The 16,209-nt window shown below is 36.8% G+C and overlaps 1 protein-coding gene and 1 pseudogene across 1 annotated transcript in view; both read left to right on the top strand.

The window, feature by feature from the left end:
* The window catches only part of LOC103512003 (ras-related C3 botulinum toxin substrate 1), an 11,823-nt gene extending 1,785 nt beyond the window's left edge, over positions 1–10,038 (top strand). The window contains exons 2-4 of the mRNA XM_008476759.3: positions 4,670–4,859; positions 8,522–8,719; positions 9,734–10,038. Of these exons, the coding sequence (XP_008474981.1) occupies positions 4,670–4,859; positions 8,522–8,719; positions 9,734–9,889 (544 nt within the window). The 3' untranslated portion in view covers positions 9,890–10,038. The remainder of the gene's footprint in view (positions 1–4,669; positions 4,860–8,521; positions 8,720–9,733) is intronic.
* A 2,247-nt stretch (positions 10,039–12,285) lies between these two features.
* Positions 12,286–12,405, top strand: LOC113468585 (annotated as a pseudogene).
* Positions 12,406–16,209: the final 3,804 nt, after the last annotated feature.

The raw sequence follows: 16,209 nt of genomic DNA, 5'->3' as shown, positions 1-16,209 counted from the left end.
GTGCTGGGTCAACACGAGAACTCCAGAAAGTAACCCGTTGAAATATTTGCAATCGAAAAACGAGTACAAATTTTTGTCAACGGTGGGATTCGAACCCGGGACCTTCTGCATGGCAAGCAAGCGCGTTACCACTGGACCAACCGTGCCCCCAATATTTTTTCCCCCATTTCAGGTAATAGATGTATTTCCCAAGGGCGTTTGGTTCGACAAGTTCTGCCTCATTGTACTGCAAGGTACTCTAGAGTTGCCTCAAGTGATTAAGAAAACCGTACGTGTGTCTATAACCTGTAAGGATCCCCCGTCTGAAGACTTCGAGGACCTGAGAGTGAAGTTTGGTATCCTGGTGTATGGTGCTCAGAATGGGGTCGAATATGTTAAGACTGTACAGGTACGTAACAACAGTACAGTCGTTTTGTCGAAAGCAGGAGATGGGGAATTTGCTATACATAGAAAATATACAGGTCAAAAGTTGGTCCACAAAATAATATAATAGGTCAGCACACCTAAACATAAGGGCCATATTTTCCTTGTGGAAGTTTGCAAATATTTTTTTGTGGTCTAAACACAATTTCCCTTCTTCTGAAGACCTTTTCCCCTCTTTTAAAGAAAAAATTCTAGGGTTGGGAATGTGAAACTGACAATATCCATATCAGATAACTCAACTCAACTTTCACAAGGAAAATATGGTCTCTCTAGCTCTAGCCATGTTAAATTGGCTGGCTCGTCCTGAACCGCAGTCAACCATCGTGAGGACTTGGGCTTGGTCTTTAGAAGCAGAGAGAACCCTTTGAGGAACTGCCAGCTAGCTAGGCTGGTTAGGGTTAGCTGTTCTCCTCCCTGTTTATAGTCCCACAGCCAGACGCTAGTCTACTCTCTGTTTAACGTCCCCTAGCCAGACTAGCAGTACAGCTATAGAACTCAATGTCAATGCGGTCTGAGTTTCGGTACACACCTTCATTAAATTACCCACTACAAGGCAACATTACTGCCCAGATAACGAAACTTAGTGGTTGAGTGGAAGAGCTCATGTAAGTTATCCTAAACAGGTAAGGTTTGTTCTTGCGAGCTTGGAACGGCTGGCTTTCTCCCATCTTTTTTTTTTTTTTTCTCTCTTTTCGATTTCGGGACGATAAGATCCGTTGATGACGATGACGATCTTGGCCTTCCATCCTGTGTTTGACCATCTTCTAGGTTTTACTTCATTTCTAGGGTGCTATTTTAATATTCTGTTTTGATTAGTCTATTTATATTTCGTTTCCTCCTGTTTCTCAAGAACTGAGTTAGCTTGGAGGGTAGCACTTCCTGCCTTGTAATTGCTAGGTTGTGGGTTCAATTCCTGCCCAGGGCAATCTTTATTCCAAATAGATAATGTTCATTCTTGGAACAGCTGGCTTTCTATTCTGTCCTTCATTTTTGGGACTATGAATAAATTAAGAATGTAAGATCTCTGTTGCTACAGTTTTCTATCTCAAACCTCTTGGAAAAAAAACTGAACAATTTAATTTGATATGTGGGGTTTTTAAAAGTACATATCAATGAACATTAGTTGGATCACACCATGATTGCTACTACAAACTAAGCATTAAGAACTGAGTTAGCTTGGAGGGTAGCACTTCCTGCCTTGTAATTGCTAGGTTGTGGGTTCAATTCCTGCCCAGGGCAATCTTTATTCTAAATGGATAATGTTCATTCTTGAAACAGCTGGCTTTCTATTCTGTCCTTCATTTTTGGGACTATGAATTAGGAATGTAAGATCTCTGTTGCTACAGTTTTCTATCTCAAACCTGTTGGAAAAAAAAACTGAACAATATAATTTGATATGTGGGGTTTTAAAAAGTACATATCAATGAACATTAGTTGGATCACACCATGATTGCTACTACAAACCAAGCATAAACATACCTGTTCAAACTTCCATCCGTCACTCATGGTCGACACCATCTGTGTAAGCTCATCTTCATGGCACTGAATTACACGATAGACATGTTTCTTATTAGCGTCCTTAACACTGAGCGAGTCCCGAGTGCAGATTCTATCTTTGATTAAACGTACCAGTTCTGCAATGTTGTAGAACTCGGCCTCTTCTAGAACTTTGATTTGTACAATGTATTCGTTTTATGTACATACGTGTGTACATCTTATGATCCTTCTTATTCTTATGTATCTTTTTTTCTTTCGGTTTCTTCGTTTTTTTATGAATTATTTATTATACAACTTTTATGTCTAGAGTTTAATGAATGAAAACTATATTCACAACACAAGGACATTATGTTTTTAAACTTGTTATTCTCTCTAGAATGAGATCTTTCGAACATCTTCGAAATTTGAGAAAAACGGCTGTAAGCTTTAAAAAAAGTTCGATATTAGGAAATGTAACAACAGTGATCTTATCGTCCCAAAATCAAAAAAAAAAAAAAAAAAAACCTTTGATCCATAAACTTTCACATTTCACAATTCGTTTACATAATTTTATTTTTATTTTTTACAATGATATTCCCTTGTTAACAGAGGTCTGTGGTTGATATGTTGATGTATTGTTTGTGATAAGGTTAAGGGTGATACTTTGAAGTAGGTGCATATCACTGAGCAAGTGCCAAAAATTTCAATTTTGACCTTTCACTCTGTGTTTTTATTTCCCACTAACACTTGTTCCCACTAAACTTCTTTCTTTTTTTCCAATGGGTTAATTTTTACTTTTTTATAATCAAAACCATTTGGTCCCCTAAGCTCCACACCTACTTACTTACTTACTACCTACTCGTATTTATTTAATCTATCAATTCTAGATAAATCTAACAAAAATATATCAGTTTCTGTAAATAAATAGAGTTTTCAGTAGCTATTCAATATGCTTAAAATTTCATCTGAACTTGACCTTGAGAAATCTCTTCCTTCGTCCTTTTCCTTCCACTCTTCTTCCTTTTCTCCTCCTTCTTCTTCCTTTTCTCCTCCTTCTTCTTCCTTCTCCTCCTCCTCTTCCCTCTCCTCCTCCTGCTCCTTTTCCTTCCACTCTTCTTTCTCCTCCTCTTCTTTCTCTTCCTCCTGCTTCTTCTCCTCTCACTCCCCCTCTCCTATTCCATTTTCTCTTTCTCCTCCTCTTTCTTCACATCCTCCATCTTCCTCTTGTACTTTTGCTCCTCCCACTTCTATGTAGAAGAAGAATATATCTCCTCTCCTTCAATTCCTGGATGTGTCATTCAATTCATTCATCATACATTACATTACTTCTATTCAGCTCATACCTAATGTGCATACTTCCCATTTAGGTGCTGGGTCAACACGAGAACACCAGAAAGTAACCTGTTGAAATATTTGCAATCAAAAAATGAGTACAAATTTTTGTTGACGGTGGGATTCAAACCTGGGACCTTCTGCATGGCAAGCAAGCTTGTTACCACTGGACCAACCGTGCCGGTGACCTTATCATTTGGCAATTAAAGAGAGGAGGACAGGATAGAAGAAAGCCACAGGTTCCAAGAACAAACCTTATCGGATAAGAATAAAGGTTACCCCAGGTGGGAATCAAACCCAAAATCTTGTGCTTACAAGGTAGCTGCACTACCCTCCAAGGTAACTAGGTCCAAGTAATGCCCTGTAATGGGAAGCATGTTTAATTAAAAGGTACACTTGATAAGTCAGTCTGTCAGTTATAGTTGGTGTTACTCACTTTCTCTATCTCCTCTTTTTCAATTCCTGGCTGGATGTGTCATTCAATTCATTCATCATACATTACATTACTTCTATTCAGTTCATACCTAATGTGCATACATTATGACTGTAGGTATCAGTTTATATTCATCCATATGTGTCTGTGTTCGTATCAGTTCATATTCATCCATATGTGTCTGTGTTGTATGTACTGATACATCTTACAGTACCCATATTGAGATCTCCGTGGGGGAGTAGGTATACTGTGCTGTGAATATAAAACGTGTCTCAAGTACTTGATTTGTACAATGTATTCGTTTTATGTACATACGTGTGTACATCTTATGATCCTTCTTATACTTCTTATGTATCTTTTTTTCTTTCGGTTTCTTCTTTTTTTTTATGAATTATTTATTATACAACTTTTATGTCTAGAGTTTAATCAATGAAAACTTTATTCACAACACAAGGACATTATGTTTTTAAACTTGTTATTCTCTCTAGATTGAGATCTTTTGAACATCTTCGAAATTTGAGAAAAACGGCTGTAAGCTTAAAAAAAAGTTCGATATTGGGAAATGTAACAAGAGTGATCTTATCGTCCCAAAATCGAAGAGAGAAAGAACAAAGAAGACTGGACAAGAGAAAGTCAGCCGTTCCGAAAACGAACCCTATCTATTTAGCATAAAGTTCGCTCCCAGCGGGAATCGAATCCGCGACCTAGCGATCACTCGTACTTCGTAGAGTAGAAAATTAGAAATGCAAAATTTCGAACTTTTGTAGGTCTATTACGAACTTTTTTGTAAGTTCGAACTTCTTTGTATGTAATTTGGTACTGTGCACTTGGATTGATTGATTTTTTTTTTACCTACTTGGGTATTTCATTTTTATTTTCAATTAATTATTTTTCTACATCCAGTGGCGTAGCTATTTCTTACAGTCCTCTGATCCACTATTTTACTTTCCCAATTCCAGTGCCGCAGTAATTCTTACGTTAACTATTGTATTCTTCCACTTCCAGTGCCGTGGGTAAGACGTGTCTGCTGATCAGTTACACAACCAATGCATTCCCCGGCGAGTACATTCCCACTGTGTTCGATAACTATTCCGCCAATGTCATGGTCGATGGTAAGCCGATCAACCTGGGCCTCTGGGATACGGCAGGACAGGAAGACTACGATCGACTCCGGCCGCTATCCTACCCTCAGACTGTAAGTAAATGCCATTGAAATTGATGTAAGTAAATGTCTTTGAAATTGATGTAAGTAAATGCCTTTGAACTTGATGTAAGTAAATGCCTTTGAACTTGATGTAAGTAAATGCCTTTGAACTTGATGTAAGTAAATACCTTTGAAATTGATGTAAGTAAATGCCTTTGAAATTGATGTAAGTAAATGCCTTTGAACTTGATGTAAGTAAATGCCTTTGAACTTGATGGATAAGGTAATTGAGGATATTCAAGCAGATGTCAATCAACAAGTGTGGGGTGTAAGCGAGAGAATAATTAATTTATCCTAAGAAGATAAGACTGGAACACCATTAAGTACATACTTATTTTATTTTTTCTGATGAACTTACTTTTAACAATACTTACTGATATGTTAGATCAGTATAGGTATACATGTAATTGTGAGGATATTCAAGCAGATGTCAATCAACAAGTGTGGGGTGTAAGCGAGAGAATAATTAATTTATCCTAAGAAGATAAGACTGGAACATCATTACATATTTTATTATTACTGATGAACTTACTTTTAACAATACTTACTGATATGTTAGATCAGTATAGGTATACATGTAATTCTTTAATATCAAGTACAATGTGCCAATTCAGACACCTACTGATAGTAGAACGCATGTAATTATTTAATATTAAGTACAATGTGCCAATTTAGACACCTACTGATAGTAGAACAATTGTATGATTCACTCAGCAATTTCCATTGTATATGAATAAAAATAAAATTATGATTATCAAATGATGATTTGTTCAATCCAATTCAAGGTATGAAATATTATCCTCAACATTGTTTGAGAATTTGACCACAATTAATAATACTTGATACTTGGTATGTGGTAGCTAGCCTAGTGGCATACCTACTGTTGTAAATGTACTCTTTAGTCTTTCAGCAGTATAAATAAGCACCATTATTATCTATGTACAGGTACCTACCTTTAGGAATAATAAAATTTATTTATTAGTGAAGATTTGTAGAAGCTTGTACTGTTGTAAATGTACTCTTTAGTCTTTCAGCAGTATAAATAAGCACCATTATTACCTATGTACAGGTACCTACCTTTAGGAATAATAAAATTTATTTATTAGTGAAGATTTGTAGAAGCTTAAGCCATTTTTTAGGTTTGTTTGCCCCTATACGTAAGCCTTGAAGTGGGCCTTTTGTTCATGGAGTTTAGTTGAAATATCAATGTAGATTCTAAAATCTCTAAAGTTGGTGAACTCAATTCTAGATAAAACAAAACATAGAAAACAGCCTCAAACATTCTTTTTTGAGGGTCATCTGTTGATTTTTGAGAGGCTTCCTTTTGTAATGGGGCCTACAAATAGCTCTCTGACAATGTGGTGTTTACAAATATTCTTAATGGATTGTGTAAACTCACTATGTGAATCAAGCTCAAACATTCTTTTTTGAGGGTCATCTGTTGATTTTTGAGAGGCTTCCTTTTGTAATGGGGCCTACAAATAGCTCTCTGACAATGCGGTGTTTACAAATATTCTTAATGGATTGTGTAAACTCACTATGTGAATCAAACCTTCAACTGTTATCAATCAACAAGATACAGTGTAGCCTCTTGAGGACAACTGAGTAGCTTCTTTAATCGAGTAGCGACCAGTGGTGGTATTACCAGAGTAAAAAAGATTAGTGAACTATTTAAATGCTGTGTAATGCTGTGATATCCACAAAAGTTAAAAGGCTCTGCTTTAACACAAATTCTTTTTCTTCGCCTTTTCCCGTAGACAGATGGAATCGGCGTTTTTCGTCAGCCTCTCAATCAGCCCTAACTAGGGTGATTGCTTTGAGCTAACATTTGGTTTTGGCTATAAATTGTACAAGTGGATGCCCTTCGCACTCAGCCTTTGCTATTAGCAAGGGAAATTCAGGCTGGTATACTCCCTGTTTAACTTCCTCCAGCAGATGGGATCGGCGTTTTTCGTCAGCCTCTCAATCAGCCCTAACTAGGGTGATTGCTTTGAGCTAACATTTGGTTTTGGCTATAAATTTTACAAGTGGATGCCCTTCGCACTCAGCCTTTGCTATTAGCAAGGGAAATTCAGGCTAGTATACTCCCTGTTTAACTTCCTCCAGCCAGACTAAGCTGGTCTACTCCCTGTTTAACTTCCCCCAGTCAGAAAGTCTGCTTCAACACAAATAAATTCACGATAATATGTAGATGGCGACGTTCAAAGTGTAACCTCAATCGTTTAGATTGCTAAATCCAAGAGTTTCAAATCTGTTTGTGGTCATGGCCGCAATATTAATTGGTCAATATTAATATCCTCAACCACAAAGTCTACTGGTTGAGGATATTCAAGCAGATGTCAATCAACAAGTGTGGGGTGTAAGCAAGAGAATAATTAATTTATCCTAAGAAGATAAGACTGGAAGACTGGAACACCATTACATATTTTATTATTTTAACAATACTTACTGATATGTTAGATCAGTAGGTATACATGTAATTATTCCTCCAGCCAGACTAAGCTGGTCTACTCCCTGTTTAACTTCCCCCAGCCAGACAGTCTGCTTCAACACAAATAAATTCACGATAATGTGTAGATGGCGACGTTCAAAGTGTAACCTCAATCGTTTATATTTCCATCAGGGTCTATCAATGGCGAAAGAGATCGGCGCCGTCAAGTATCTCGAGTGCAGCGCCCTCACACAGAAAGGTCTGAAAACTGTGTTCGATGAGGCCATCCGAGCCGTACTCTGTCCTGTGCCTACTGTGCCCAAAAAGAAACGCTGCGTGCTCCTGTAATAGTGTTCCAAATTCACCCCGCGTTACCTGTCCTCGGGATGCGGTAAGCCATGTTAGTGAGTTGGGTCAGGCACTCACCATCAAGTAGACCTGACGGGTACACCTGTCACCTGATAAGCACACACACACACTATCAGGTATACCTGACAGGTACGGCTGAAAAGGTCCGTCTGTCAGAACGACATGATACCTGATGAGTACACACACTATCAGCTAGACCTGATCAAGTGTTCGATGAGGCCATCCGAGCCGTACTCTGTCCTGTGCCTACTGTGCCCAAAAAGAAACGCTGCGTGCTCCTGTAATAGTGTTCCAGCTTACCCTGACCGTTCCAAATTCACCCCGCGTTACCTGTCCTCGGGATGCGGTAAGCCAAGTTAGTGAGTTAGGCCAGGCACTCACCATCAAGTAGACCTGACGGGTACACCTGCCACCTGATGAGCACACACACACTATCAGGTATACCTGACAGGTACGGCTGAAAAGGTCCGTCTGTCAGGACGACATTATACCTGATGAGCACACACTATCAGCTAGACCGATCACAAGGCTGATTTTTTTTTTAATTATTATTATTATTACTACTTATGCTACCGTATGGGTTGTAAAAACAGCTATTGGGTATTGGGTTCAACTCGAGATTGAGATGAAACGAGGATTGGATACTTAATATCTAGGTAAAACTCGGATCTCGGATTGAACTCAATCCTGAGACAATCCACGGTGGTAAATCTCGACCTTAGCCTTTTCAGTCATATACTGACAGTATTCAAGGTACATATATTATATTCTATTTCTTCTTCTTCTTCTTCTTCTTCTTCTTCTTCTTCTAATTTTCTGTATGTCTAAATTTTCGTTTTTTCTCTCCCATCAGGACGTGTTTCAAATCTGTTTCTCCCTGGTAAACCCGGCCTCATTCGAGAACGTGCGCGCCAAGTGGTACCCTGAGGTCCGTCACCATTGTCCAAGCACTCCCATCATCCTGGTGGGCACTAAACTGGATCTACGCGACGACAAGGAAACCATTGAGAAACTCAAGGAGAAGAAACTGGCACCTATCACATATCCCCAGGTAACTAGCACATATCCCCAGGTAAAGCCACACACTATCAGGTAGACCTGACAGGCGGATCTGACGAGGTCTACCTGATGCCTGATGAGCACACAAAATATGTATTAGGTAGACCTGACAGGTACAGCTGAAAAAGTCCGTTTGTCAGGTCTACTTGACATCTAATGAGCTCACACACTATCAAGCCTGTCAGTGTCAGGTCTACCTGATTGTGAGTGGCTGGCCTTCAACTGTTAAATCAATCAACAAGATACAGTGTAGCCTCTTGAGGACAACTGAGTAGCTTCTTTAATCGAGTAGCGACCAGTGGTGGCATTACCAGAGTAAAAAAGATTAGTGAACTATTTAAATGCTGTGATATCCACAAAAGTTAAAAGGCTCTGCTTTAACACAAATTCTTTTCCTTCCTTTTCCCGTATACAGACGGGGAAATTATGATTATCAAATGATGATTTGTTCAATCCAATTCAAGGTATGAAATATTATCCTCAACATTGTTTGAGAATTTGACCACTTCAACTGATATCAATCAACAAGATACAGTGTAGCCTCTTGAGGACAACTGAGTAGCTTCTTTAATCGAGTAGCGACCAGTGGTGGCATTACCAGAGTAAAAAAGATTAGTGAACTATTTAAATGCTGTGATATCCACAAAAGTTAAAAGGCTCTGCTTTAACACAAGTTCTTTTCCTTCGCCTTTTCCCGTATACAGATGGGATCGGCGTTTTTCGTCAGCCTCTCAATCAGCCCTAACTAGGGTGATTGCTTTGAGCTAACATTTGGTTTTGGCTATAAATTTTACAAGTGGATGCCCTTCGCACTCAGCCTTTGCTATTAGCAAGGGAAATTCAGGCTGGTATACTCCCTGTTTAACTTCCTCCAGCCAGACTAAGCTGGTCTACTCCCTGTTTAACTTCCCCCAGCCAGACAGTCTGCTTCAACACAAATAAATTCACGATAATGTGTAGATGGCGACGTTCAAAGTGTAACCTCAATCGTTTATCTTTCCCTCAGGGTCTATCAATGGCGAAAGAGATCGGCGCCGTCAAGTATCTCGAGTGCAGCGCCCTCACACAGAAAGGTCTGAAAACTGTGTTCGATGAGGCCATCCGAGCCGTACTCTGTCCTGTGCCTACTGTGCCCAAAAAGAAACGCTGCGTGCTCCTGTAATAGTGTTCCAGCTTACCCTGACCGTTCCAAATTCACCCCGCGTTACCTGTCCTCGGGATGCGGTAAGCCAAGTTAGTGAGTTAGGTCAGGCACTCACCATCAAGTAGACCTGACGGGTACATCTGCCACCTGATAAGCACACACACACACTATCAGGTATACTTGACAGGTACGGCTGAAAAGGTCCGTCTGTCGGGTCTATGCGTGCTCCTGTAATAGTGTTCCAGCTTACCCTGACCGTTCCAAATTCACCCCGCGTTACCTGTCCTCGGGATGCGGTAAGCCAAGTGAGTTAGGCCAGACACTCACCATCAAGTACACCTGACGGGTACACCTGCCACCTGATAAGCACACACACTATCAGGTATACCTGACAGGCACGGCTGAAAAGGTCCGTCTGATAGGACGACATGATACCTGATGAGCACACACACTATCAGCTAATCTCCACTACGTTCTGTTTTGAGCCTAAACCATCTCTGGAATATATTGATAGATTCTGACGTGACTTTGTGAAGATTCATCTTGAAAAGAATACCTGATCAAGTCTACCTGTCGTCAGGTTTACCTAATTGTGAGTGGCTGGCCTGAAAAGAATTACTCTTCAGTGGACCGATTCAGTCAGAAGAACTCTATACTTATTGCCTATAGAAAGGGCGTCTAACAGGTTTTCAAACCCCTAATCCTTCCAACACCGTGAGATATGTAGGTATCGGGTCTACCTCTGATACCTGATGAGCACACACACTATCAGCTAGACCTGATCAGGTCTACCTGTCGTCAGGTTTACCTAATTGTGAGTGGCCTTAAAAGAATTACTCTTCAGTGGACCGATTCAGTCAGAAGAACTCTATACTTATTGCCTATAGAAAGGGCGTCTAATAGGTTTTCAAACCCCTAATCCTTCCAACACCGTGAGATATGTAGGTGCCATGCCTATTTCATTGATATCAATAGAACAGTTACGCTTACGTGAGTGAACTTTCTAAGTCAAAGAGCAGAAAAAATGAGGACAATGGAATTTTCATTTATTTACAATAATATAAAAATTATAATGAATTTAATAATAGTTAATTCAAATAAAATAAAATAAAGAAAAAAAATTGTAATTTAATAATATCGCCGAATTAATTAACTGGTAAAAAATATAAATAGACAGTAGGTTCATTCTGAGTAAAAATGATCAGTTTGTATATTCCAGGAAAGAATGGAATAATAAAAGTCACTAGAAGTTATAATAACAATATTGTTACATGAGTAAATTTTTATTATTTTAACTTTTATAGGTACATGTAAATTATTATTAATGTAACTTTTATGCATGTAAATTATTATTACTGTAACTTTTATTATACCAAACTTTCGAGGAATGAGGCCCAGTGGTCTGTTCCACGAATAACTCCGCACCATTTTACTCCACGCGCAGGAAATATTGATAAACGGTACGACGTTTTTCCTGCGCGGGGAGTAAAAAGTGCGGAGTGGTTTGTGGAATGGGGCCCTTTCTTTAAGGGGGGTACTGAATAGACCATTATCGCGGGCCATTTTCTAGGGGGGGAAAAAAGTAAAAATTCCAGAGATGAAAAGAAGAACACAAATAGCTTTTACTCTTCACATTGTGTTCTTCTTTTACCTGCCTTGGTGGTGTAGTGGTCAAGGCGCTCGCCTGGTAAACAGGAGGGCGTGGGTTCAATCCCAGCCGAGGTATGGAATTTTATCCTCAACATAATTTGAGAATTTGACCACAATAATAGTAGTAGCCTACTGCTGGAGTAAAGGGACTTTTCAGTCCTATGCGAGCAGTATAAATAAGCACTATTATTATTATTATTATTATTATTATTATTATTATTATTATTATTATTATTATTATTATTATTATTATTATTATTATTATTATTATTATTATTATTATTATTATTATTATTATTATTATTATTATTATTATTATTATTATTATTATTATTATTATTATTATTATTATTATTATTATTATTATTATTATTATTATTATTATTATTATTATTATTATTATTATTATTATTATTATTATTATTATTATTATTATTATTATTATTATTATTATTATTATTATTATTATTATTATTATTATTATTATTATTATTATTATTATTATTATTATTATTATTATTATTATTATTATTATTATTATTATTATTATTATTATTATTATTATTATTATTATTATTATTATTATTATTATTATTATTATTATTATTATTATTATTATTATTATTATTATTATTATTATTATTATTATTTCTAAAACTGCCAAAATGCAAAACAAAGTAGAACTCTAGCCACTTAAGTAAATACTCATTCCATAATCCGTACGTTCAAATGACTAATTTATAAAATGTAAAAAAGATTTGCTTGACTTTGCGCAGCGGCGATATCGTAACCAGTGAGGTTTATCCGAGGTGCGATTATTGCTAGTTGGAAACTGAAGATTTGCTTGAGACAAAATAATAATAATAATGAAAAATAATAATAATAATAATAAAAATAAAAAAAATAAAAATAAATGAAATAAAATGATACATAGTAGAAAATTTCTTTACTCTGTGATTTTCTGTGAGTACCGAAACCTACCTAAAAAAGTACATGACTTTCCTTCCTATAGGATAAGGAAAGCAAAAACGAAGATTTTAACATTATTAACCCATCTTTTTAGTTCATGTCAAATAATTTCCTTTCCCAGCTCATTTTACACCACGCTAGACGTTGTTTAACTTCGGTGTTCCCCTTACACCCTTGTTAATTTGTACCGTTCGTTCTTATTATTATTATTTGCATTTATTAAATTCAATTATTATTTTTACCAAACTACATATTTGACAAATGCAATATTTGATGGTTTGTTAGTTGAAGGGATTTGATTCAAGAGGGACCGAAGACGAAAATTGAGTTCTGAGTAAAACAGCTTTGAAAGATTTTGATTTCCATTTTCCAATGAAAAGTATTGGGAGGATTTGTCAGAAACTCGTGTAGGTATCTTGATGAATAATGAAGATATCAACATGATTCTTTTTGGAGCTGATTTTCATCAAAATTCTGTGTTAGAAAAGCTGTTTTACTCCGAAGGGCCTAAACAGGATTAGGTCTTCTTGAATAAGAGCCCTTGTAAACTTAACTCTATATTCTTTTAATTATTTTACAATTTTAATTTTTTATATAGCTTCATTTAAAATGGTTTATTTTTATTTCACACGTTCTCGAGATATTGGTTTTTATGTTATCGTTTTTTTATTATTATTTTTCTCTCCAACACATACACATTACACAGATACTCAATCGTTCTTTACCTTTTTTATTTTGTGGGATCGGTAGAGTTTTTCTATTGTAGATTCATATCCAAATACTTTCCTTATATCGTTTTTTTATTATTATTTTTCTCTCCAACACATACACATTACACAGATACTCAATCGTTCTTTACCTTTTTTATTTTGTGGGATTAGTAGAGTTTTTCTATTGTAGACTCATCCTTATTAGAGGATAAGGAAAGTAAAAACATTACGAAACTGAGTTTTGGTTTCTGCTCATGCGTAGAAAGTTATCTTTACACGTATCTGTTCGGTGTATTTATTAACAAAATTGTCAATTGATCACAACTCACCAACTCATTTGTTATTGTCCATACACATACTATGACCAACATATTAGAGAGTTTTGCAACCAAAATTAGCGTCCCGTTAGTTAAACTCTTGAACGTTATTTGACGAAAACTCGTCTTTGCGTATGTGCAGAAACGCGTTTTGGTCAACTTACGTTCCAATTATCGTCACGTAACTTAGCGGTGCAAAAACTCTCTATTATATGAGTGTTGGGACTCAGCTTTGTAAAAATAAATGATTTTAATTGGAGAGGCAGGCTTCCATAATGTTGTGGGATGTAGAGCCTAGGGGCTCTTCCAGGAGTCGACTTTGCAATTTGCACTTTGCACATGATTTAATGTTGGACGTACGTAGATATTAAAAGTTTAATATTAAGAATAGGAAGAATTATTTATGATTTAGTACTTGACATGGTATCCCGCTTTCAGAGTTTAAAAAAATGTTTGATAGAGGGAACTGCATCTATGGAGGTCTTATCGTCCCGAAATTGAAGAGAAAAGGGAGACAGGATAGGCGAAAGCCAGCCGTTCCGAGAACGAACATTATCTGTGGAGGATAAAATCCGCTCGGGGCGGACATCAAACCCGCGACCTAGCGTTTACAAGGCAGAAGCGGTACCCTTACCCTCCAAGCTAACTGGGCCGAATCTCGTATATGGTTGATTGAGCTTTTGACAAATCGTGAGAACATGTGCAACCTTTTGTAAAATGCAAAGTCGTTTCGTGGAATCGGTAGCTTTCCCCATTTTGTTATAGATTAAATAACAGCTTTCCATTTTCCATACAGAGTTTCCTCCCTACACATTTTCCTACAGAGAAGTAGGTACACATTTTAGTTTTTAGTTCATCCTCTGCTGTTTCCGTGCTTCAGAACTTGAAAACAGTCGGTGCTCACGAAATGAGAAGTAGGTAAATAAAAACAACTTAATTGTTTTTTGTTTTATTTCGGTAGAACGCGATTATTTTGTAAATTTAATTCAGTTCTTTTTAATTTTTCTCGTGGTTTTTTATCTAGGTAATTTTTAAACCACTTTATTAGTCCGAGTGAAAAAAAATCGGAAGTGTCTGTAATTTAAACCACGTCTTTTATTATTACATGTTTTTTATTTTTTTATTTTTAAGGTGCTTAGAACTCTTTTTCCAATTGGACATGTGCTTGAACTTTTTTTTTTTTTTTTTTCAATTTGACCAAGAGTAGATACCTATAAATTCATAGGAAGTGTTATTGTTCGTTGATATTTTTATATCGATTGTATCATGTTTTAAGAGGACACAGTGCGGCATTTGTATGTTATTTCCAGTAAAATCTGGTTTCTGGAGACTGGAGAGAGTTATGTAACGTGCTGCTGTCCTAAAACCTAGAACCTAGACGGAGGTTTTCCCCGATGGGTAGAAAATTAGAAATTATATAATGTACGTCTATAATTTTTTTGTTCAAAAGAAAAAGTGAAAGTCCTTTTTAGTTTTATTTCGTCTACAAGATCATCACAGTTCGAGATGACTTGAAATCTTGAAAAAGTTACTCATTCATTGCTGAAATGGACTTGGTGAGATTACCTAAGTTCGGAGTGATATTTCTACCCCCCTTAAAGAAAGGGCCCCATTCCACAAACCACTCCGCACTTTTTACTCCCCGCGCAGGAAAAACGTCGTACCGTTTATCAATATTTCCTGCGCGTGGAGTAAAATGGTGCGGAGTTATTCGTGGAACAGACCACTGGGCCTCATTCCTCGAAAGTTTGGTATAATAAAAGTTACAGTAATAATAATTTACATGCATAAAAGTTACATTAATAATAATTTACATGTACCTATAAAAGTTAAAATAATAAAAATTTACTCATGTAACAATATTGTTATTATAACTTCTAGTGACTTTTATTATTCCATTCTTTCCTGGAATATACAAACTGATCATTTTTACTCAGAATGAACCTACTGTCTATTTATATTTTTTACCAGTTAATTAATTCGGCGATATTATTAAATTACAATTTTTTTTCTTTATTTTATTTTATTTGAATTAACTATTATTAAATTCATTATAATTTTTATATTATTGTAAATAAATAAAAAAGATATTAGACTCAATTAAGAAAAAGTTTTTTTTCTCTTCTTCTTCAGCTCTTTTTTCCCCCCCATTTAACCCTTTTTGACGGCCAAACTAAGTAAGTCCCCACCCCCTAAAATGGGCCACCAGATTCCAGAACTATCAGGCCACGGGATCACATTCCAGAGTTCCGGGTTCGATCCCCAAAAATACAAACAAACTAGAATGTCGGCAGCCCAATCGACTGTCTAAGAATAAGAACAGCCCTGTCTAAGATAAGAACAGCCGTATCTCAGATAAGAACAGCCCCTGTCTGTTGCGTTTGATGTGTCAATGAATTATAAATGAGAGCTTCCCTATCTGTCTGCGGTAAAAGCATGGCCATTACAATACACATTAGGGCCTGACAGCTCCTGCTGTGACGTCACACACGGGTGCGCATGCGCCAAACTTTACGTCGAAAGTTCCCACGTCTTCAGTCCTGATGGAGTCACGAGTTAAAAGGCGTGTTTTAAGTTTCAATACATTAAATATGTGAAGCTGTGTTCATGAACACAGTGTCCATGTGTGCACACATAGTTGACGGTGTGAATCTATGTAAGAGCTTCCCTATCTGTCTGCGGTAAAAGCATG

Source organism: Diaphorina citri, unplaced genomic scaffold (assembly GCF_000475195.1).
Source record: "Diaphorina citri unplaced genomic scaffold, Diaci psyllid genome assembly version 1.1 scaffold780, whole genome shotgun sequence".
NCBI classification, from domain to species: Eukaryota; Metazoa; Arthropoda; class Insecta; order Hemiptera; family Psyllidae; genus Diaphorina; species Diaphorina citri.
Note: the sequence above shows the minus strand (reverse complement) of the source record. Positions and strands in the feature narration are given on the sequence as shown.